The 22108-nt window shown below is 45.1% G+C and overlaps 1 protein-coding gene across 1 annotated transcript in view; it reads right to left on the bottom strand.

Moving 5' to 3' along the window:
* LOC122930758 (odorant receptor 131-2-like) overlaps nucleotides 1-6792 on the bottom strand; it is a 34263-nt gene extending 27471 nt beyond the window's left edge. Inside the window, exon 1 of the mRNA XM_044284329.1 lies at nucleotides 6016-6792. Coding sequence (XP_044140264.1) covers nucleotides 6016-6792 — 777 coding nt within the window. The remainder of the gene's footprint in view (nucleotides 1-6015) is intronic.
* Nucleotides 6793-22108: the final 15316 nt, after the last annotated feature.

Here is a 22108-nt window from a genome sequence, read left to right as displayed (position 1 = left end):
CAGCATACCAGCAGAATACCAGAATCGCCAGATCCAGCATATGCCAAACACTGCTGACACCTGCCGGATCCCATTCGCAATAATGAGGTCATTCAGATTGTTTTGCCCTTTGTTTTTGCTAGAAACTGCAACTGAGTCTTTTGCTGGAACCTCTGCAGTAGATGTGCACATACCCTAAGGGGTGCAATGAGTCACCCACAAGGGGACCCAAATCAGATTCTTGCCATGGGGCCCAGCGATTTCTATGTATGCCCCTGACTGCTACCATGCCTCATACCTTCCGTTTCAAAAATGTACAGATTTACCGTATTTTTCGCCGTATAAGACGCACCGGCGTATAAGACGCACCTAGGTTTTTGGGGAGGAAAATAAGAAAAAAAAATTTTTTAACCAAAAGGTGTGCTGTGGGTTTGGAACTAGGTGGTCTGTGGATGGCACTATTACTGGGGATCTGTGGATGACGGACACTGTTATGGGGGGATCTGTGGATGACGGACACTGTTATGGGGGGATCTGTGGATGACGGACACTGTTATGGGGGGATCTGTGGATGACGGACACTGTTATGGGGGGATCTGTGGATGACGGACACTGTTATGGGGGGATCTGTGGATGACGGACACTGTTATGGGGGGATCTGTAGATGACGGACACTGTTATGGGGGGGATCTGTAGATGACGGACACTGTTATGGGGGGAACTGTGGATGACGGACACTGTTATGAGGGAACTGTGGATGACGGACACTGTTATGGGGGGAACTGTGGATGACGGACACTGTTATGAGGGAACTGTGGATGACAGACACTGTTATGGGGGGATCTGTGGCTGGCACTGTTACAGGGGGGGGATCTGTGGATGGCACTGTTATACATGTGTCATCCACAGACCCTCCCAGCCCATAACTGTGCCATCCACAGATCCCCCGCCGCTCCAGTATACTAATATAATATGTCTTATTCAGTTAATAGTTATTAAATATGCCTCTTTATTCCTAAAAGTACCTTAAATCCTAAGCGCTTCAGTACAATGCCGGCAGGCCGGGCAGCCGGCGCGGCGCGTCACTCACTGACGTCACTTGCCTGCGCCGCCTGCTTCATTCATAAAGTAGGCGGCGCAGGCACGTGACATCAGGGAGTTACGCTGCCGCCCGCCCGGCCTGCATTGTACGGATGCGCTTAGGATTTAAGGTACCATTAGGCATAAAGGGGCATATCTAGTAACCATTAATTGAATATGACATTTTATTAGTACACCGGAGCGGCGGGGCGGGCCTTTAGTACAGTGACTGCACCGCCCCGCCGCTATTGCCGGCCCCAGCTCCTCCTCCCAGTCCCTCCCCGAGTCCCCGCTCGCTTTACATCGCATCCAGCGATGTAAAACTGACTGCATTCGCCGTATAAGACGCAGGGGCATTTCTCCCCCATTTTGGGGGAAGAAAAAGTGCGTCTTATACGGCGAAAAATACGGTATCTTAAATTAATGTCAGGGTCATGTGAACTCGTGTTGAGCACGAATATTCTAATCCCAAATTTTTATCACGAATATCGGCACTTCGAGAATTTGCAAAAATCTAGAATATAGTGATATATCTTAGTAATAGCAAATATTCAAGATTTTTTTTATCACTAGATAAACCTATAATCTTTTTTTTACTTATTGTATATAGCTTATCTTAATCCTTATTATGCTATCATCCATACCTTTTTTTTTACTTATGATTAATACATTTTTATTATAAGTATTTTCTCACCTATAATTAGCAATTTTCTTTATAGATACTATATTATTTTTTAAATAAATCATTACCTATAACATATAATAAGCAACATATAACAGACAATCACACAAAGGCTGTATGCCAAAAGCCGAGTATATGCAAGCCAACAACCTATTTATGAGACAAGTACGGATGTAGTTGAGTTAACACTCATGATTTATGAGACGTGTTATCTAAACTAAATGGGTTAAGCAAACACCTTCAATTCCTTTTCAGTGACTTTTGTCTCAAGATAACACAATGAGTTAAGAAATTTGAGTTAAGACCTTGTGTGCTACATCTATACAATCAGCATACCTTACAATGGCAGTCTTGTGCATTATGAGACAATCAAAACCTGCTCTCATCTAACTGAGAGCCAGTAAGCCTCAATGTTGCTTGATATGAGTTGGATGGCTTGGGGGACCTGCGCACCTAGATCATTATCATTAGGGGGACAAAAATTGGAACATTTTATTTGGATGCCAGCTAACTCTTCTCTCACTGCTAAGGAATGCTGCATAAAAATGTTCAGTTTTCTAATTGTCCTAACATTATATTCAATAACCTTTCTATACTGTTTTGTCATGTAAACTCATTTGCATAAACTTGGGCATATGTGAAAGACATGCAAATAGTGTTTCAGCTGAAAAACAAGGCAGATTCTGCTAATTTACATGTCTTCCCATATGCCCAAGTTTATTCAAATGAGTTTACATGACAAAACAGTATAGAAAGGTTATTGAATATAATGTTAGGACAATTAGAAAACTGAACATTTTTATGCAGCATTCCTAAGCACTGAGAAAAGAGTTAGCTGGCACCCACATTTTTTTTTTACATTTTTGTCACCCTAATGAAAATGCTCTAGGTGTGCAGGTCCCCGAAGCCAACCAACTCAAATCAAGCAACTTTGAGGCTTACTGGTTCTCAGTCAGTCACTGGCTCTCAGTTTATAATATAATTATAAATATTGAAATTGCATGCACATGATGTGTGCATATTACATTGCTGATTTTTGCAATTGTAAATTTATGGTGAATATTCAACTAAAAATTTTCAAAATATGGTGAATTTGAATATTGACTATGCTGCTAATCACTAATTTGAACCACTGTATTCATTTTCCTTGCCCTGTTTCATTCATTAATTCAGCCTATAGATCATTGCGGTCCACATGCGGTCGGGCTGCTCCCCCAATTGAAGACACGCCACAGTGTCAGGGGTTTGGCAGCTCCTCCAGAATTGCCACTATATATTTTTTTGTTTTTTTTGCTTCTGACTTGTTAGATTTGAGTGCGTTTGCCTTACTTGGCATTCTAACACTTTTTTGCACCTGGTAACCTCCATCACATGGTCTGGTGTGGGTGTGGCTCGCGGCCTGGTTCCATTCACATAGTACTACTCAGTATCCATGCTGGGCATTTGTGGGGGAGCTTGGCTGCGAGCTGAACTACATCACCTTTAGACCGTGTTCACACCATAGTTAGAGCAGCGGTTAGGACCCCTTGCCATGCTGAGAACCGTGACGTGGTGCATGATGGGCTCCGATATCTCCATGACTGGAATATATTGGCAAAAGTCTCAGCTTTTAATACCTTTACTTATGTCTTGCCAGCATAGTCAGTGTTATATCTGTTTGGTGCATTTTCTCTCCGTGTATTATATGATTGCTACATTCTGTGTAGTTTGCTCTTGTGGTGCATGTGGACCGCGCCGATATCCTCCATTGTATGCATATTTTGCTGGGGTTAGTCGATCATTGCGGTCCACATGCGGTCGGGCTGCTCCCCCAATTGAAGACACGCCACAGTGTCAGGGGTTTGGCAACTCCTCCAGAATTGCCACTATATATTTTTTTGTTTTTTTGCTTCTGACTATAGACAAGCTAGTTGCTGGTCAAGAATAGTCCTTCCATGGCAAAACCTTCTGTTATGGAAATCCCATGATGTAGTGGGTGAGAATGAGTTTGAGCAGGAGAAGAAGCAGTTGATGATGATGACAAGGACACTGTACTGCTTGGGGATACAGGCTGGCTGCCACAAAGAAGACCAGGAGAAAGAGGACATACTTGTTCTGATTGAGAATGCTGTACAGTTCTATTTTGCCATAGGATCCAGTGATGCCATCTTATGTGCTGCAATAGAACCCTGGTACCTATGTTTGTGTTTGAACGCCCATATCTTATTTTAATTCTGCAGATCTGGCACATGGCTGTGGTTTTGTGTGCCGGCCATGTGGTCAAAAATTGGAGATACAAAGAGCTAGAGGCATTCGAGCTTGGCCTAACTCTGGCATGTTTTGAGCCTCTGCCCACAATATCAGTTTCATCACCAGTTTCCGAGCTGACCAAAATAGAAGCAGATCTGGCTCTGACAGTTTTTTGGGGGAAGTTTTGGCTGTACGTTGCCATCGCCCTACTCCGCTTCAGTCACCTAATCCTCTCGACCCTGATCTTGCTCCCAGGTCCTGTCCAACACACAATCATCATCATAGTCCTCACCCTCCCAGCAATTTACTTTTCCCGACAACCACTGTCATTACCACTGCCCCTACTGCCACCACCATTGCTAAAAATGCCACTACTATTACTAGTTAATGATAGCTGTTGGTTTTACTGCTGCTACTAAGCACATTCTGACTCTTGGATGATGAGGTCTTGGTCTTTCGTTTTGCACGTTTTATTATGAGGCCTACAAATGAAATGTCATCTCTACTGTAAGAGCAGTCACACTATGGAAGCCTCTACTGTAAGAGCAGTCACACTATGGAAGCCGCTACTGTAAGAGCAGTCACACTATGGAAGCCTCTACTGTAAGAGCAGTCACACTATGGAAGCCTCTACTGTAAGAGCAGCCACACTTTCGTGGTCTCCACCGTAAGAGCAGTCACACTATGGAGGTCTGTACTGTAAGAGCAGTTCTCTATTGTAAGAGTGGTCACACTATGGAAGCCTCGGCTGTAACAGTGGCCACACTATGGGGGTCTCTGCTGTAAGAGCGGTCACCCTATGGAGGCCTCCACTGTAAGAGTGGTCACACTTTGGAGGTCTCCACTGTAAGAGCGGTCACACTATGGACGTCTCTACTGTAAGAGCAGTCACACTATGGAGGTCTCTACTGTAAGAGCGGTCGACCTATGGATCTCTCTACTGTAACACTATGGAGATCTACTGTAAAAGCTGTCACACTATTAAGCTCTCTACTATAAGTACAGTCACACCATGGAGGTTTCTACTCTAAGAGTGTTCACACTATAGAGGCCTCTACAGCAATAGTAGTTACAAGAGTGTGGTTTCTATTGTATGAACAGTCACACTATGGAGGTCTCTACTGTAAGTGCAATCACACTATGGAAGTATAATCTAACAGCGGTCACATAATGGAAGTCTCTACTGTAAAAGCAGTCACACTTTGGAGGTCTCTACTGTAAGAGATTTAACAGTATGCATCTTTCTTTTGTAAGAGCTGCCACATCTACCGTTAGATCTGATGGAAAAGCTTACAGTCATTGAGCTCTACAGTATGAATACTGTACCGTACCTCTAATATATTTACCAATGGAGATTTCTTGGTGTTATGACCCTGATACCAATGTGAATCCTAATGACTCTCTACCAAAAACACCACCCATTTCTATGAGAAGTTGAGAAGAGTGTTCTTTTATGCAGTCCTTTATTGGAATAATTATAATTTTTTCAAATCTCATAGTGTCACAACCAGACAGCTGAGAAGCTCTGACAGAGGCCTTTCAGAACCTCCTCCTTGAGTTTCTGTGTTGTGGTATTCAGCTCCTCATCTCGTTAGCCTCTCTCAGCTGTCATGTGTTGGACTAATTGCTTCCCTTTAAATTCTTCCTCAGAAGGCTTTTCTGGGCGGCTTATACTACTTCCTGGAGTGTGTGTGCACGCTGACTCTGTCCTCCTGTTTGCTTCAAAGCTAAGTGTTGTACCTTTATCTGTTATTTTCTTTTTGCTGGATCCCAGGTGACCCTGACTCCCTCCGTATCTTGTGTAGGGAGCCGGTGGTCGTGTCCCCTCACTATTGTAGGGTGCTCAGGGCTTTATAGTCAAGGTTCGTGGATATGCAAACCTCCACCATTCGGATCTTTGCATAGGCTGAGCAGCCAGGGAAAGTGCCAGGTCTTCTGCAGGGGTCTCCCTTGGTTCCTTAGTTTTTGGATCCAGCGAGTCGTTTATACATGTTGCTTTGCCTTGTTTCCTGTACACCGTTCGTGACACATAGTGGGCGACAGACACAAGATATTGTGCAATATTTCCTTATATGTTTTTGAAAAACTTCATCTCTTACCCCATAGATAAGTGGACTGAGTAATCTGGGCAAAGACATGAACAAAACATAGTTCAAAACGAGCAAGTAATATGTGTAACTCTGTACATAGGTCTCGCTTACGTTGGCAATGAAGGCGCACAGGCATAATAGGAGTTGGAAGGCATGGAGCATAACAGTTGTTCCAGCTTTAATGGCCGAAGAACGACCCGAACCGATCCTCCTAGCAACTAGCATGACATTAATGTAGGTGAATACAATGATCAAGGCCACCCCAGCAAAGCTGAGGATATCGGAGACGCTCCTGACCAAGTTTTGTATGGGACTTACCACCTTTATAGCATCACACATATCATAAAGGAAAAAGGAGGATCTTTCTGCGAAGTAGGTCAAGGTAATGAAGTTTGCAGTACTTATAGACAACCCTATGACCCAGATCACAGCAATTGCATATTTAGCTCTCTTTGGTGTACACAACTGTAAGTGTCTCAATGGGAAACATATGGCTATGTAACGTTCTAGAGACATGACGGCCAGGTTGTATGGGGTCGCTAGAAAGAAACTGCCCGCGTAGCTTTGAATGATGAAACAGATGATTATAGGGAAGTATACCGAATACATGGAATCCACTACAATGTAATTTGTGATGATGATAAACAAAGTGTCATTGATGAGCATGTGAACAAAGAGGACGTATCGAGGGTTCTCCTGCATGTGAGGCGTGGTGAAGAAGACCTTCAGCATAATGGCGATAAAGTAGAAGAAGAAGATGAAACACAAAAAGGACTGTAATCTGAAAAACAGCTCGTGCAATGTTATCAACCTCTGTGGTATAAGACAACGTCAGGGTAACATTGCCAGGAGCAGATGTGAAATTCTGCATTGGAAACTGGTTGGTAGAAATTCTTCTAGATTTCCCACAAGAACGTGACTGTGTTGAGCTTGATAGATTTCTAGAATACATAGATAACTGCATTGTAAGTCACTTAGACTTCTCTAGTGCTATTTCTAGAATGAGTATCTACATATCAGACTGACTTCGTTCTAACTATAAAGTATCCATGTTGATAGGGGCATATCACAGTTTCTGTATACAGATGAAACATTTGATTTAATGCTATGGATTCTCCTAATCTGGTGTACATTGTATCTTTTTTCATCCCTGTCCATGCGTAGGACACCCTATTACGGATAGAACATGCTCTGTTGTTTTTTTCTTTAGATTCATATGGAATCCAATAGAAAAAAATCCCTCCATACGCCTAGGTGGGAAATTAGCGTACGTCCCCATTCACTTGTATGGGTGGCATGTAACAGTTCCACACAGCTCAGAGGTACTGTGTGGCCTTAATGAAGATACTGATTGCTATGAGTCCTTCTCCTGCACCCCCAAGAAATGCCAAATGGCTGGGAATAGGTGGATGACTCAGTTCTGACAGAATGGAATATCATAGAACTGCTTATAGAGGGTTTTTTGGTTAACAACCCCTCCCTATAACACCCATGTAACCTAATATGAAACTTGGTGTAGAACCAGGCATCTGTTTGACGTTTACCTGTATTTGTAGAGTCCATGGACAATAAGGAGATTGTATGCCTTTTGATTCCAGCCATTGATGGGATCCAACCTCCTACTGCTAACTCTGGCCATACCTCTCTCTAGAACATTATGACTCTCCATTGCCACAAGTTTTATACCATTTCTTTGGGATATGGCGGAAGAGACACAAAGCTAGAAGGGGTCACTAACCTCTATAATATATATATATATTCAGTATCTAGATGCAAGTAAATGGATACTTACATCTCTATAGTCAGCATTACAGTGTAGACACATGGGGGGTTCGGTTCCTCTTCTCTGAGGTTTCTACAAGGTGCACATATTTATAGGTGTAGGGTGAGGATCCCAGTAGAGTGTTATATCCCTGAGTTCAAGGAGTCAGCAACTGCCATTTATAATACCAGAGACATAGAAAGCTATTTCAGTATTTTAGTTTTGAGACACTAAATGAGCCTCTGGAGAATTTTCTCAAAGTTCTATTATAGACTTGGTTCTCCTTGGTTCAAAGGTGTATTTTTTTTATGTGAATATTATACACTAGTGGAGGTCTGGTTGTCCAGTGGCCAAAATAGCATAGTCTACAGTGTGGCCTAGATAGGCATTGGTAGTGGGCTTGGGTTGTGGCCTGATTGGGATGGTCCAAAGGGCAGTAGGGTGAACCATATGAATGATGGAAAGGGTGGTGTAGTAGGTTCTATTATTCTTTATTAAACATTTTTTGCATAACTTACATAATAAAGAATATTAAAGAATCATTATAATTTCTCTTCCATATGTAATATATTTTATGTATGTCATTTTACAAATGACCCATAGGGTTCTCTTGCTATAGGTAGAATATAATGCTATATTTTAAATATTCGACAATTCTACCAAGTCAACCATTACTATGCTAAAGCTTTTATGCGATTCGATCAAAGCGCATATTTGAAAGAAGAATGTTCGCATAAGCTAAACTATAGCCTCATTTGTGACCCTCAAAGGCCACAAGTTATGTTCCATTAACCGGGCCGCTTTTTCTCTGTGGGCCAATGTGAAAATTCACATCTATGATGCCTAAAAAAACATTCAGTACTCTATTTCAATATAGTTTATCTTATGCAAAAAATCGGTAGTTCCAGGGTGCATATCTTTGTTCGAGATGTGAGCAAATAACCCGTTTGGAATCGCAAATCGAGTCTCTAAACGGGCAAGTTGCAACACTGAGAGGCATTGATAATTTGCAAAAGAGTTTGCTTCTCACCGAGCAAGCACTCTTTGGGGTAGATGAGGGGGAGGGTGACAGAGAGGAGGCTGAGGAAAGTGAGGTAGCTAGCTGGGTAACAGTTAGAAAGCGGGGTAGAGGGAAGAGTGCCAGGGAGGCTAGCCCTGATCTGACACACCCCAACAAGTTTGCATGTTTAGCAGATGAGGGGGATGTCAGTCCGGGGACGGCACTGCTGCAGCCGGACCCTTCCTCTGCCAGTCAGGGGAATGTCAGCTCCGGTAAGCAGGGAACCAGGAGAGCAGGGCAGACGGGTGCTGGTAGTGGGAGACTCAATTATTAGGGGAACAGATAGGGAAATCTGTCACAAAGACCGTGATCGCCGAACAGTGTGCTGTCTTCCTGGCGCTAGAGTTCGACACATCGCGGATCGGGTTGACAGATTACTGGGAGGGGCTGGAGACGATCCAGCGGTCATGGTCCATATCGGAACCAATGACAAAGTTAGAGGTAGGTGGAGAGTCCTTAAAAATGATTTCAGGGATTTAGGTCAAAAGCTGAGGGCAAGGACCTCAAAGGTAGTATTTTCCGAAATACTGCCTGTACCACGAGCCATACAAGAAAGGCAACGGGAGATTAGGGAGATTAACAAGTGGCTCAAGAACTGGTGCAGGAAGGAGGGGTTTGGGTTCCTGGAGAACTGGGCCGACTTCTCAGTCGGCTACAGGCTCTATCGTAGGGACGGGCTGCACCTCAATGGGGAAGGGGCAGCTGTGTTGGGGAAGAAGATGGCTAGAAGGTTGGAGGAGTGTTTAAACTAGGGACTGGGGGGGAGGGTAATTATGTTATAGAATGGGAAGATAGTGCAGATAGAGACCGGGGGCAAGGTAGTGAGACTGGGGGAGGAATGGAAGGAGGGACTAGAACAGTTCAGAAGGAAAGGTGTAGAGTAAAAAATATACATAAACCTCTCAAATGTATGTATACTAATGCCAGAAGCCTGACTAATAAAACTGGTGAACTGGAATTAGTGATGTGTGAGGAGGACTATGACATAGTGGGAATAACTGAGACATGGCTGGATGATGGCTATGACTGGGCAGTTAATGTACAGGGTTACAGCCTCTTTAGAAAGGATCGTCAAAACCGGAGAGGGGGAGGGGTCTGCCTCTATGTAAAGTCCGGTCTAAAGCCCACACTCCGCGAAGATATAAGTGAGGGACATGAACATGTGGGGTCAGTGTGGGTAGAGATACATGGCGCTAAAAACAATAATAAATTACTAATAGGAGTTTACTATAAACCACCTAATATACCAGAGTCCACAGAAAATCTACTGCTAAACGAGATAGACGAGGCGGCAAATCATAATGAGGTGGTTATTATGGGGGACTTCAACTACCCAGATATAGACTGGGAAACTGAAACTTGTATATCTCATAAAGGAAACAGGTTCTTGGCAATAACCAAAGACAATTACCTCTCCAAACTGGTTCAGGACCCGACTAGAGGGACGGCCATACTGGACTTAGTATTAACCAATAGGCCTGACAGAACAACAGACGTGCAGGTTGGGGGACACCTGGGAAATAGTGACCACAAAGTAATAACCTTCCAATTGTCATTCAAAAGAGCGTTTCTACAGGGAGGAACAAAAATACCAAACTTCAAAAAAGCTAAATTTAGCCAACTAAGAGAGGCCATAGGCCTAACTAACTGGGACAAAGTCCTCAAAAATAAAAATACAGCCACAAAATGGGATATCTTTAAAAGCATCCTAAAATCTCAGTGTGAGAGGTACATACCGTATGGGAATAAAAGGTTAAGTAACAAAAAGAAACCAATGTGGATAAACAGAACTGTAAAGAAAGCAATAAATGACAAAAAGAAAGCATATAAATCACTGAAACAGTAGGGGAGCACGGAAGCACTAAAAAACTATAAGGAAAAAAATAGAACATGTAAAAAACTAATAAAAGCGGCCAAACTAGAGACCGAGAGATTAATTGCCAAAGAGAGTAAAACTAACCCTAAAATGTTCTTCAATTATATAAATGTTAAAAAGTATAAATCTGAAGGTGTCGGCCCTCTAAAGAGTAATGAGGGGGGAGTCGCAGAGAGCAACGAGGAGAAAGCAAAGCTGTTAAATATTTTTTTCTCCAATGTATTCACTGAGGAAAATAAACTGTCAGATGATATGCAGAATGTTGAAATAAATTCCCCATTAAAAGTGTCCTGTCTGACCCAGGAAGAAGTACAACAGCGACTTAAAAAGATTAAAATAGACAAATCGCCAGGACCGGGTGGCATACACCCCCGTATCCTAAGGAAATTAAGTAATGTCATAGCCAGACCCTTATTTCTGATATTTGCGGACTCTATACTGACAGAGAGTGTCCCACAGGATTGGCGCATGGCAAATGTGGTGCCAATATTCAAAAAGGGTCCAAAAACAGAGCCTGGAAACTATAGGCCGGTAAGTTTAACATCTGTTGTGGGTAAACTGTTTGAAGGTTTTCTGAGAGATGCTATGTTAGAGCATCTTAACGGAAATAAGCAAATAACGCCATATCAGCATGGCTTCGTGAGGGATCGGTCATGTCAAACTAATTTAATCAGTTTCTATGAGGAGGTAAGTTCTAGACTTGACAGCGGCGAATCAATGGATGTCATTTATCTGGACTTCTCCAAAGCATTGGACACTGTACCACATAAAAGGTTAGTATATAAAATGAGAATGCTCGGACTGGGAGAAAACGTCTGTATGTGGGTAAGTAACTGGCTCAGTGATAGAAAACAGAGGGGGGTTATTAGTGGTACACACTCAGATTGGGTCACTGTCACTAGTGGGGTACCTCAGGGGTCAGTATTGGGCCCTATTCTCTTCAATATATTTATTAATGATCTTGTAGAAGGCTTGCATAGTGAAATATCAATTTTCGCAGATGACACTAAACTGTGTAAAGTAATTAACACAGAAGAGGACAGTATACTGTATATATACTACAGAGGACAGTATACTGTATATATACCACAGAGGACAGTATACTGTATATATACTACAGAGGACAGTATACTGTATATATACTACAGAGGACAGTATACTGTATATATATACTACAGAGGACAGTGTACTGTATATATACTACAGAGGACAGTATACTACTACAGAGGGATCTGGATAGACTGGAGGCTTGGGCAGATAAGTGGCAGATGAGGTTTAACACTGACAAATGTAAAGTTATGCACATGGGAAGGAATAATGCAAGTCAACCATACATACTAAATGGTAAAACACTCGGTAACACTGACATGGAAAAGGATCTAGGAATTTTAATAAACAGCAAACTAAGCTGCAAAAACCAGTGTCAGGCAGCTGCTGCCAAGGCCAATAAGATAATGGGTTGCATCAGAAGGGGCATAGATGCCCGTGATGAGAACATAGTCCTACCACTTTACAAATCGCTAGTCAGACCACACATGGAGTACTGTGTACAGTTCTGGGCTCCAGTGAACAAAGCAGACATAGCAGAGCTGGAGAGGGTCCAGAGGAGGGCAACTAAAGTAATAACTGGAATGGGGCAACTACAGTACCCTGAAAGATTATCAAAATTAGGGTTATTCACTTTAGAAAAAAGACGACTGAGAGGAGATCTAATTAATATGTATAAATATATCAGGGGTCAGTACAGAGATCTATCCCATCATCTATTTATCCCCAGGACTGTGACGAGGGGACATCCTCTGCGTCTGGAGGAAAGAAGGTTTGTACACAAACATAGAAGAGGATTCTTTACGGTAAGAGCAGTGAGACTATGGAGCTCTCTGCCTGAGGAGGTGGTGATGGTGAGTACAATAAAGGAATTCAAGAGGGGCCTGGATGTATTTCTGGAGTGTAATAATATTACAGGCTATAGCTACTAGAGAGGGGTCGGGGATCCAGGGAGTTATTCTGATGCCTGATTGGAGTCGGGAAGGAATTTTTATTCCCCTAAAGTGAGGAAAATTGGCTTCTACCTCACAGGGGTTTTTTGCCTTCCTCTGGATCAACTTGCAGGATAACAGGGCGAACTGGATGGACAAATGTCTTTTTTCGGCCTTATGTACTATGTTACTATGTTACTATGGTACTGGAACATTCGCATACACCTATTCATGTAATGTTGTTAACATTAGTGACGCCTAAAATACCATTCTAGACTATTTCAATATAGTTTATCTTATGCGAAAAATCGGTACTGAAACATTCGCCGAAATCTATTCGCGTAAGGGCGTTAAGCTATTTTCCTATTGAGTTACCTTGGCAAATTGTCGAATATGTGTAGAATATAGTGATATATTCGCAATACGAATTTTTTTTTTTTTGTTTTGTTTATAGTACATGTGAGATGACTCATAATCCCTCCCTACTCCTAGATTGAAAAGCCAATGAGAAGGCTTTGTCACAGCTTAGCAACGTCCTTAGCAACCAATCGGAAAGTAGCCTACCCCTTCACTATATAAATGAAGGCACTCCCCGGCAGCCATTTTGTGGTGTTGGTTTTGAGAGTGAAAGGAGCTGGTGTGTTTGTTGGGGAAAAAACTAGCTTTTCATAAATTGTAATTTATAATATAGCTATTTAGTGTTAGGTAGGGTCCAAATAATTTAATATAGTTTAGAATAGGATTAGTTAGTAGGAAAATATAGTTAGTGTTAGGGCTTAGTGCAGCAGATAGGGTTTAGGGACTTGAAAAATATATATAGATAGTGAGTCATAGTTTAGGTTAGGGTTTAGGACTACTAATATTAAAGTTTATATTTGTCAGGGTAGGGTGTAGGTTAGGTTATTTAGGGATATAGTGTAGGGTCTATCTGTTTGTGGTGTCTGTCAGTTAAAAAAAAAAGAGTCCTATTCTTAGTGTCTGTCCAGTTATTTTAAAAAGTACTTCATTTGTTTTATTTAGTGTTTGTGTGTTAGGTGTATACTTTTTTTTTTTTTTTTACGTTTTCGAGGTTTACTAGTTTTTTTCCTCCTTTGTCTAAGCATCTTATTGTCTCTGTGTTTTAGTTGCTGTTTGTGTGTTAGTTGTTAAATATATAAAAAAAGGTTTTAGGTTTTAATTGTTTTATGTTTAGTGTAGGTTTATTCGTTCTTTGCCTAAGTGTCTTATTGTCTTCGTGTTTCAGTGTTTGTGTAAGTTTAAAAAAAAAGTTTCAGGTTTTAAGTGTTTTGTGTTTAGTATAGGTTTATTTGTACTTTGTCTAAGCGTCTTGTCTCCGTGTTATAGTGTTTGTGTTAGTTTAAAAAAAAAAAAAAAAAAGGTTTTAAGTGTTAAAAAATAGTTCAGGTTTTAAGTGTTTTGTGTTTAGTGTAGGTTTATTTGTCCCTTGTCTAAGCGTCTTATTGTCTCCATGTTTCTGTGTTTGTGTTAGTTGTTTAAAAAAAAGCTTTCATTTTTATTTGGTCTATTATTTTAGTTAGGGTATTAGGGTGTGAGTTATTTGAAGATCCTTACTATTATTTCATTTAGTTTTTTTGTTTTTGTTTTTTTTTCCCGATTTTTTTCGCCCATCGTCCCCACCCCAATAAAGTTTTCCCCCAATCACTTTTTATTTATTTACTTATTTTTAAGCTTATTTAAAAAAATTTAATAAAATTATAATGAGTGTACCGGGCTGTGCAGGTAACTGCGGTCGTGATCGGGCCAATAGGGGAGTTGGTTCTGGTGCTGGACCGCTGCCAGCACGGGGCCACTCCTTCAGCCACGAACAGGTGGGCGCAGGTGGCTGGGGCGTCCGCCTGATCTGTGACTTTTTTAGTTGAGGCAGCCGGCCCACAACGTCACAGGATGCCGAGGCTGTGGTGGCTCTCATGGCTGATTCAAGTGCCACGGAGTCTTCAGCCCCGACTCGCAGCAGCTGCAGTACCAGCAGCTCAACGTCTCCTGTAGAAGCAACCCCCACCCCCACAGAATTGTCCCCGCTCATGTTTGAACACGGGGACACTGAGCTGGACATTTTGGGGGAGGAAATGCAGAGGCGGAATTACAGTTCAGCCCTCCAGATGGGCAGGACTTGTTGGAAGGGATGAGGGATGATTATGAGGAGGAGGGGTTAACGCCAATAAATACCCCTTTGAAATCTCTTCCAACTGATGCGGGTGGTGTCAGCCCCACAATCCCCGCACCTAGTCAGACCCAGGCGTCAGCGAGAGGACAACGGAGCCTGGTCAGGGGCTCCATGTCTGCTGTTCCCCTCAGTCCACAACTGTTTGGCACTGGGTCTGACATTGAAGATGAAGAGGGTGATGCCGAATGGGTGCCACTTACTTTGTCAGGTGACAGCAGCACTGATGAAGGTAGGCACCCAAGGCAAACGGTCGACCAGTTCACCAGGGAGCTCATTGTCAGGGGCTCTACTGGTAATAGCAGCAGGAGCAGGCAGGAGCAGGCAGCAGCAGCAGTAGCAGCAGCAGCCAGCTCCACCTGTGTGCCCCGAGCCCCAACAGGTGCAAGCCAGCACCACCCCATCGGACAGGAGGTTGATGCGGAAGTCGCCTGTTTGGGTTTACTTCGCCCTGGCAGCAGATGATGTTACTGTTGGCATTTGTAACCTTTGTTATGCCATGGTGAAGAAAGGGAGGTTGGTGGCTCGGCTGGTTATCACAGCCCTCACCCAGCACATGCGACTGAACCACTGGCGGAAGTGGGAACAGATAAAGGGTGGTCGCAGCAGCAGCGCTACTAGTAGTGTGCAGGGGACAGCAGCTCCTGCCACTGTACAGCAACCACCCCAACCACTTCCAACAATTGACTACCACTCCCCCGCTCCCTGTAGTAGAAGTACTGGCAACCATACCTCTGCCACCAGTGCACCCTCCTCTATCTCCTCCTCCTCTGCTGTCTGGCACCAGCCATCTGTTGCAGACGCTTTTGAACGCACCACGCCCTACGCCCCCGGGGACCGACGCATGCGTTTACTCAATGGGCTCCTGGCAAGGGTTATTGCCCAACATCTGCTGCCTTACAATCTGGTGGACAGCAATTCATTTAGGCAGATGTTGGAGCAGGCCCAACCCAAATGGCGTGTCCCTAGCCGCCATTACTTTTCCAGGACTGGCGTCCCTGCCCTACACCAGCACGTTGTGCAGAGTGTATCCCTGTCGCTGGATCATGCTGTCAGTGACAGGGTGCATCTCACAATGGATGCTTGGACCAGCAGACATGGGCAGGGACAATACATTAGCCAATGTCTCCACGGCTGCTGAGCCCCCAAGCAAGCATCCCCGTTGCTATGCAAGTGTGGGGCACGTACGCTGCCAGGCCGTGCTCCAGCTTCTGAGTTTAGGGGACTGGAGACACACTGGACCTGATGTTCTGGCCACACTACAGGATCAGGTCCAGAAGTGGCTGATACCCCGAAGGCTCCAGGCAGGTATGGTTGTGTCACGGCCTTTGGTTTGCGCCGTGACACTGTTGCCACACTTGCTGTTGCCCGCGGCAACATGTTGATGTGGGAGCATGCGGTGGCAGTGTCTCGGCCTTCTGGGTGATTGCCGTGACATGGTTGCCACGCATGCTGTTTATGGTGGTAACGTGTGGTTTGGTATGCTTGTGTGTGCACTTCCTCTTTAAGTGGCTTCCTTCCTCTGACTGGTGTTGGAAGGGTTAACTCTGAACACTGGGTTTATGTGTGTGTGGGTGTGGCTGCCTGGGCTATTTAGCCTCTGCTGGATGCCTTAAGCTCAGTATTCCTTCAGCCTTGGTGTATGCTGGTGGTTCACTGTTGCTGGCTGTTTCCATCTGTCCAGTGAAGGCTACCCTTCTGGTCATTGATGTTATTATGGTGTCTTTTTCCCTTCTTATCTTTTGGTTTGTGTGGGTTATGTTCAGGGTGTTGTATGTCTTGTGTTGTGTTTCATGGCTGGTGATGTTTGGTGTCCAGCACGTTTGCTAGAAATTCCCCTGTCCCACGTTTATTGCAGCTATGGGTGTCATTGGTTCCTGTGTGGTTGTGGTTTGTGCTGTGTCCTTTAATGCTGGTGTGGACAGCAGCACTTGTGCACGGGTTCCAGTCAGTGTGTCTGTGGCAGGTAAGTGTGTTATGGGTTTAGCTTACCTGCCAACTCCATATGCTGTATGTGTTCCCTAATCCCCTCTCCTTGCAGCCTGGCTTTAGATAGAGACTCCTGTTCCTCCATGATTGGGATGAACAGGTCGTCTCTTCCCTGCTTCTTGGTGAGGGATTACCAGGGCGACTCAGTGTCTCTAGGAATCCAGAGTATGAGCCTTCCTACCATCGGGGTCCGCTCATACGGTGAGGAAGGTAACAGCTTCCTTCAAAGAGCTGGTGGATACGATAGATTCACCTGTTTTGGTTGCACCTGAGTTAAGTGCAACCGTATTGCAGGTGGGCTGTGAGATATAAAAGTCGCAGGTCGGTGCTGCCAGATGCGTCAAGAGACCCCTTGGGGCGAAGGCCAGGTCGCCACTCGGGTATATATAGAAAAACGTATCTTAGCTTGTCGCTATGGAGTGATCAAGCTGGTAGACGATCATAAGGCGCATTACCACAACCCGTTACAGGATACAACAAAGTTTATTTTGAGACAACGCATTTCGGGGTCTCGACAGCCCCTTTATCAAGTCTGTGTCACCCTAATTTTATGTGCAGCTGGGTGTATACTGCCTGGTTTCCTTTAAAAAAGGCGCATGTCCGTACCTTATTCTTGTTCTTATCACAGTTGGAATAAGTGTTGCGGTTCACCACTACAGTCCTGTGTGCGGCACATGTGGAAAGGGCGCGCAGGCAGAGAGGTAAAATATTGAGTTTTTCCTAAAAAAAAAAATCACATATGAGGCACATCTCTGTAGCAGACCACTGCGTTAACGCAGCCTGCCTCACCGCGTGCTGATTCCTCCTAGCCAGAGGGAGGTAGGACTGGCAGGCTCTGTTTTCCTCCATTTGTCTGTGAGCAGGCATGTGTACCTCCGCTCGCACCACCCATACACGATTGGCGCTGTACACACTCAGGGCTAAGGACATGGGCACGACCATGTCCTCCTCTGATCGTCTGAGCCCAGAAGGCAGTAAAGAAGCTGGTTGCTATGTGCCGGGTGCGTTAGTGTCCCCGGCTCTGCTGCTCGGGTCAGTTCCTCTCCCCCTGGGTCATGACTCTGTCATGGTCCACGTCTACTGTTGGGGTCCTCAGGCGGCTGCCTCAAGTGCGCAGCCTGGTTCATCTCCCCAGCACAGCCAAAGGCTTTCCGGGCATGCTGGGAGTTGTAGTTATGCAACAGCTGGAGGCACGCTGGCTGGAAAACACTGTTATATGCCCATTCCCCTCCTTATATGCCAGTGTTTCCCAACCAGTGGGCCTCCAGCTGTTGCAAAACTATACCTCCCAGCATTCCCGCACAGCCAAAGGCTGTATATATGCCTGAGCATGAGCTTCCTGCCACTTTCACTGCAAACCACTGGAATCTAATGGAGAAAATGTTACACATCTTGGCTCCCTTCGAAGAGCTCACACGTCAAGTGAGATGCTTTTGCATCAGATGTTATTCCTGCTGTGACTGTGCTACAGAGACTGCTATCAAAAGAGGATGATGACCATGGTATTAAAACAATGAAGAGCACTTTGCTTGCTGCTTTGCAGAAACGCTTTTCTGATACAGAGCGCAATACACTATACTACATAGCAACAATAATTGATCCAAGGTAATGCAGTAACTTTTTATTTAAATCATAATTTTAAAAAAATAATGCTTTAATTTGCTCATAATTTTTTTTGGGGGGAATGATGTATTTCATGTATCTATTTTTAATTTTTTATTCTAGGTATAAAGATTGATTCTTTTCCAATGCTGACAGTGCCAGGCAGGTTAAAGAAACGTTTGTTGTTGAACTTGAGAAGCTTTCAGAAGACACAGCCACGCTTGAGGAAGAACCAGCTGTCAAAAAAACCACACCATGACGAGCCGAGTACCAGCCTGGACTGTGTTTTTCAGGAAATAGCAGATGAACATCCCTCTACATCTGAGAGCATCACTCCAAAAGCTGCTACTGTTCAGCTGCTACAATACCTAGAGGAGAACACTGTGCCACGCTCAGATAGTCCACTTAAATACTAGGCATTAAATAAAATACGTTTTCCAGCTATAGCTATAATGACGCAAAGGTATCTTTCAGCCCCATGCAGTAGTGTCTCACCTTCTGACCGAAGGCAGAAACAGACTTCTAGCTGAACAAGCAGAAATGCTTCCGTTCCTTAAAAAAAAATTCCACCTATATTACAAAAATAGTTGATACACTGCCTCTTGTACTTAAACAATGTTATAGTTCTGTTTTTTGGACTTGGTTGGTCAGTGGTCACAAAATGAATGTGCTATTTATTTCATTGTTATAATTGGTATCGATAATTGGTATCGGTGAGTACTTAAATAAAAGCATCGGTACTCGTACTCGGTCTTAAAAAATTTTATCGGGCTATCCCTACTTCCTATATAGTGCATTTGTATTGTGCAGCATTTGTGTGCGGTTCTGCTGAGATACCGCAGCTATACAGAGAGAAAAACTATTTTGGAACAACTAATTGCAACTGGTGTGATATACCAGTTGCCCCCCCAAAAAACTGATTGAGGCAGTGGTGTGATATACCTATAATATATATCCTATATAGTGCATTTGTATTGTGCAGCATTTGTGTGCGGTTCTGCTGAGATACCGCAGCTATACAGAGAGAAAAACACTATTGGAACAACTAATTTGTCATGGTCTTACCTCCTTGCTGTTCCCTTCGTTTGACATGTGCTGGCGGCCATCTTGGTTTCTGGGTTTTCTTGTAGCCTCCCACCCTGCGGCTCCTCCTTCCCACTGGGAGGAGCTGGATGCCCAGCTCATATATATATAGGAGGTCTGTGGCTTCAGTTCCTTGCTTGGTCCTCCTGTGTTCACATGCTTCCAAGACTGCTGCTGCTTCTGGTTCCTGATCCTGGCCTCGTCTGACTACCCCGTTGGTTCCTGATTCCGGCTTCGTCTGACTACCCTTCTGGTTCCTGACCTCTGTCTCCGCAAGACCCTGCTTCGGTTTAGCCATCCGTTCGGACTTTGCTTACGGCTTGCTCTTCAATAAAACCTTCTTATTTTCCACTTATCTCTTGTTGTACGTCTGGTTCATGGTTCCATGACATTAGGACCAAGCCATGAATTCTGACGGTACAGGGCCACCCTCGCTACCTACGCTGGTTGCCAGACTTGATCAGCAGGATCACCTGTTGGGTCGGTTCGCTGTGGCATTGCAAACCCTGCTTGAACGCACGGCTCATTTAGCTTCCGTTGCCGATGGGTCGGTTGTCGCTCCTGGGCCCGCTCCTACTGCCGCTCCGGTTGTTGCGCCAGAGTCTACCCTGACACCTGTTGCTGCCCCTGTGGTGTTTCAGGGTATGACCGGTTCTGCCCCCCTTCCACAGCGCTTTGGGGGAGAGCCAACTCAGTGCCGAGGTTTCCTTAACCAGGTGGGCATTTACTTCGAGTTGCTGCCACATGCCTTTCCTACTGAGAGATCAAGGGTGGGCTTCTTGATCTCGCTGCTCTCGGACAAGGCCTTGGCCTGGGCCAGCCCTTTATGGGAGAACAACAATCCGGTGGTTGCCGAGTTTTCCGGTTTTGTTGCTTCTCTTCGGAAGGTATTCGATGTGCCGGCTCGTGCTGCCTCTGCTGCGAAGCTCCTCATGTCCATCAGACAGGGTTCACGATCCGTAGCTGAATACGCCATTGAGTTTCGTACCCTGGCAGCAGAGGTGGGCTGGAATAATGAGGCTCTGGTCGCTGCTTTCTCTCATGGTCTCTCGGATGCCTTGAAGGATGAGGTTGCAGCTAAGGACCTACCAGTGGAGCTCGAGTCTCTTATTTCTTTCCTGATTTTGATTGACACCAGACTCAGGGAGAGACCTTCCTTTAAGGAGAGCCTGCGGAGGTCTCCTAACAGATTGGCGCCTACGTTTGCTGTCCCACCCGTGCCTCCCTCTCCTCCCACGCCTCCTGGGGATGACTTGTCTGGGGGTGAACCCATGCAGCGGGGGTTTGCTCGCCTGTCTGAGGGGGAGAGGGTACTCCGGAGACGCGAGGGCCGATGCATGTACTGTGGTCTCGGTGGGCATTTTCGGTTGGCATGTCCGAACCGTCCGGGAGAACGCTCGCACCTGAGGTCCTGTCGGGGGCAGATCTTGGGTGGAGTCTCCTCGTCCCCGGTTTCCCGTGTTGACAAACCACTGATCACGGTTGTCCTCTCCTGGGTCGGGGGCTCAGTGACGACCCAGGCGTTGGTGGACTCTGGTGCTGGTGGTTTGTTCATTGATAGAGTGTTCGTTGCCGCCAATTCCATTCCTCTGCAGCCTCGAGGTTCCCCACTGGCTCTTGAGGCGATAGACGGCAGACCCCTTCTGCCGCCACACGTGACTCATGAGACCCTTCCAGTGGGGATAGCCATTGGTGCCGTTCACAGAGAGTCGGTCTGTCTCCAGGTTATTTCGTCTCCACACTACTCGGTGGTCTTGGGGTACCCCTGGCTCCAGAAGCATAATCCGACTTTCGATTGGAGATCGGTCGAGATCCTCTCGTGGTCACCGCAGTGTGGGGCTAGTTGCATCCATGGGCCTGTCAAGTTGCTGTGTACTTCCTCGGACTCTCTGTTGCCTCCTGAATACGAAGAGTACCGGGATGTATTCGATAAGGTGCGCGCGGTTGCCCTACCTCCGCACCGCCCATACGATTGTGCCATAGAGTTACAATCCGGTGCCGTTCCTCCTCGTGGCAAAGTCTATCCACTGTCGGTAGCGGAGAATGAGGCCATGGAGGAGTACGTGAGGGAGGCGCTTTCACGCGGACACATTCGCAAATCCTCGTCCCCGGCAGGGGCTGGATTTTTCTTTGTGAAAAAGAAGGGCGGCGAGTTGAGGCCTTGCATCGATTACAGGGGTCTCAATCGCATCACGATCAAGAACGCTTACCCGATACCCTTGATTTCCGAGCTGTTCGATCGCCTCAAAGGGGCCACGGTCTTTACCAAACTCGACCTGAGGGCGGCATATAACCTGGTAAGGATCAAGGCGGGCGATGAGTGGAAGACCGCGTTTAACACCAGGACCGGTCATTATGAATCCTTGGTTATGCCCTTTGGGTTGTGCAATGCGCCCGCAGTCTTCCAGGAATTCATCAACGATGTTTTCCGTGACCTGTTGCAGCAGTGTGTGGTGGTCTATTTGGATGACATCTTGGTATATTCTGCATCCATGGAGGCCCACATTCTGGATGT

This window comes from Bufo gargarizans, chromosome 3 (genome assembly GCF_014858855.1).
Source record: "Bufo gargarizans isolate SCDJY-AF-19 chromosome 3, ASM1485885v1, whole genome shotgun sequence".
Classification (NCBI taxonomy): Eukaryota; Metazoa; Chordata; class Amphibia; order Anura; family Bufonidae; genus Bufo; species Bufo gargarizans.
Note: the sequence above shows the minus strand (reverse complement) of the source record. Positions and strands in the feature narration are given on the sequence as shown.